Source organism: Octopus bimaculoides, chromosome 18 (assembly GCF_001194135.2).
Source record: "Octopus bimaculoides isolate UCB-OBI-ISO-001 chromosome 18, ASM119413v2, whole genome shotgun sequence".
Lineage (NCBI taxonomy): Eukaryota > Metazoa > Mollusca > Cephalopoda > Octopoda > Octopodidae > Octopus > Octopus bimaculoides.
In genome coordinates, this window is record NC_068998.1 from 6,294,382 (window position 1) to 6,297,809 (window position 3,428).

The 3,428-nt window shown below is 35.0% G+C and overlaps 1 protein-coding gene across 1 annotated transcript in view; it reads right to left on the reverse strand.

The window, feature by feature from the left end:
• The window catches only part of LOC106870026 (corticotropin-releasing factor receptor 2), a 121,339-nt gene that overhangs the window by 73,255 nt on the left and 44,656 nt on the right, over positions 1–3,428 (reverse strand). The window contains exon 5 of the mRNA XM_014915991.2: positions 1,770–1,896. Coding sequence (XP_014771477.1) covers positions 1,770–1,896 — 127 coding nt within the window. The remainder of the gene's footprint in view (positions 1–1,769; positions 1,897–3,428) is intronic.

The window sequence follows — 3,428 nt, forward strand, 5'->3', positions numbered from 1 at the left end:
AAGGATATCACTATACGAAAGCTACAACAAAACGAAGGAACACATTGTGTCCATTAAGGTATGACATCATACGACAATCTGGCCGATACAGCGATCTATCTATCTATCTATCTATCTATCTATCTATCTATCTATCTATCTATCTATCTATCTATCTATCTATCTATCTAGCTATATACCAGACGCAATGGTCAAAGACTGGAGACACGGTTGAAACTCAGAGTACCATGGAGTTTGAATCAAACTGTTCTAATCCATACACATAACTCCCAATAAATGCGTTATATATGTATATATGTGTGTATATATATTGTTGTATTTCGGGACGGTCAATTTGTTTTTTGTCGCGAAGACCGAAACCGGTACTAAAATGTTCTCCATGATAAAATTATTTTAGCATTTTCTATCTTGTCTTATTTTCCTACTACTACTACTACTACTACTACTACTACTACTACTACTACTACTACTACTACTACTACTACTCATAATAATAATAATAATAATAATAATAATAATAATAATGATACATTTCATTAGGCCTTGTCTGCCCTCAGCAAGTTGAATATCAAGCAACTCCATTCGAGTCTTTACTCTGTCAATCTCACTCATTCACCATATGATATTTTAGTCCAGTCCTTGATATTAACAAACCAATTTGTTCTACGTCTTCCCCTAAGCGTTTGCCATTTATCTTTCCCCCTAGTAATAATCTTTGTTGAATACTCTGTACTCTTACTACGTAACCGAAGTACTCTAGCGTCCTTTTGCAACACAGTTGAGACTAATGATGTTTTTGTATTTGCTAGTTGCAGCACTTCTTCATCAATCGTATGTTTTATCCAAGATATTCTTAACATTCTTCTATATATCCACATTTCAAAAGCTTCTAGTTTGTCTCATTACATTTTCGTCAATGTTCATAATTCTGCATCATATAATATTCTGGGCCGTATGTAACATTTACATAACCCTTTTTCTTGTTTCTGCATATATATTCTTTGATGTTAAAGCTTCTGACATGTTTTCAAAAATTTCCTTGCAATTCCTATTCTCCGTCTAATTACGGTACTTTATTTTAATTTGGAAGAATTTATGTTCCACATTTACTTTTCGCTTTAAGTATCGTCATTTTTATTATTTCGCTATTGTTTCTTTGTTTATTTATAACTCCATTTTGTTTTATAAGAAATATCTTCCTGCTTCTCTTCCAATTCTTGATTCCTATCAACTGAAGATTGTCATCATCAACATATTCGTCGTCGCCGTTGCCGTCTTGAACTTCAACGTCAGCACCGTTGTCATCGTTAATCTTGTACCGTCATCACCATCATTCATCATTGTAACAGTCACAATCACATCATCGTCGCCATTATCGCCACCGCCGCCGCCACCGCCACCACCACCACCACCATCATCAGCACTGGCGTCGTCGTCGTCAACATACTAGTAAAATAATCTAAGTAGGAATCGGCCCCCCAAAAAATGCTTTTCTCTCCATAAAAGAATATTAAGCATTACTGCTACAAAACAAAGAAAAATACCATATTTGTAAGTAATTTATGTGGAGGGGGTGCGTATGTATATATATATATATATATATATATATGTATGTATGTATGTATGTATAAACGTGTTTGCGTCTGTGTAGGTGTGTGGGTGAGGAAGTGGGTGAACGGAACCGTGTTTTGTAGTAAAAAACAGTAAGCCATTGAAGAGAGGAAGGAAAGAGACACGAAAGGAAGGTAGGAAGAACGGTCGTTACTTACCATTAGATGTTTCTGTTTTAAGACCACTTCTTCGACGCTGTGCCTCATGGCTATCCAGATAATGTTGCGCATTATAAAGGTAAGGATCAAATTGCAGTGAATGTTGTTTCGAAGACAGCGAAGATTCCTGCAAAGGATATAAAAGGTATATGTATATACATATACATAAATACAAACACGCGCATACACACACACACACAGATGGATATATATATATATATATATATATATATATACATATCAAAAGTATGTTTTATAATACTATTCCACAGCCACACCGGGTGTGTGCGTGTGTATATATATATATATATATATTTATATAAGGACGTTACTATGCATAAATGCCTCACGCTAAGAGACTCTAAAGTCAAACTACCATAATGACCACTTTTTTACCGAACGCTAGGGAATGCAACGCTCAAAGCCAGCCCCACTAAAAACAGACTAAGATGTATAAACGAGAGGCATAGAATTGATTGCCTCGTGTTTATACACGAGTAGTACGGCGGGCGAAATGCTTGGCGGTATTTCGTTTGCCGCTATGATCTGACTTCAAATTCCGCCGAGGTCGACTTTGCCTTTCATCCTTTCGGGGTCGATAAAATAAGTACCAGTTGTACACTGGGGTCGATGTAATCGACTTAACTCCCTTCCCCAAAATTATTATTATTATCATTATTATTTAAAATTCTATATAAGATACTAGTGGTAACAACTAATGATGTTCTATCTACTTCTGTAATATAAGCTTGGAGTTATGCATTAAAATTGTCCCCAGTAAGGAGCTATCCTTATCTGGTACATCATTACGGAGCCCCGTAGCAGGTTACTGCTAAAATGAATGGAACATAAACTTGAGAATTAGGAAATGCGACCAATAAGGCCTAGCAACGTAAGTGACCTTATGACTCTTGTTCATCCGAAATGCACATTAAGTACTAAAAAGGATTTTATGAGAGATCTTTAATAAAGCAAGTGCGCTAAATTGTAAGCGCATCTTCAATCTGAGTAAAGTTTTACTTTCCTTCTACCGACTTCTCAATCTGCCTATTTACATATTTGTGCATTAACCTATCGATGTATTTATCTTTCTCCTCCACTTCTCTCTGTATCCCCCTCTTTCTCCCTTTCTCTCTCTCTCTCTCTCTCTCTCTCCCTTCTATATGAACGTATGTTTGTACATGGGTATAAGCAAATTAGACACATGAATATATAAAGTATATTAAATACATTAAATACAAAACATGTATATATGTATACATATGAAAAGGTTCGACGTACACAGAGTACAAATGACAGTAAATTAAAGGTGTAGAGGAAAGGTAATGCAAGTCGACTTTTACATATGGGGATGGGTTCGAGTTAGATAGATAGATAAACAGACAGATAGACAGACAAATCGATAGATAGATAGATAATACCTATTTACCTACCTACCAACATACATACATATATATCAATATATGAGAGAGAGAGAGAGAGAGAGAGAGAAAGTATATATATATATATATATATATATATAAACAGTAAATATATGTGACAATTATTCGGTGGCCATGGCTACCGAATAATTGTCACATGTTATATTTACAGATAAATTCTTCTATTTACATAATATCGAGGTCTCTTTCATTCTTTTGTTGTTTTAACATTTCAATC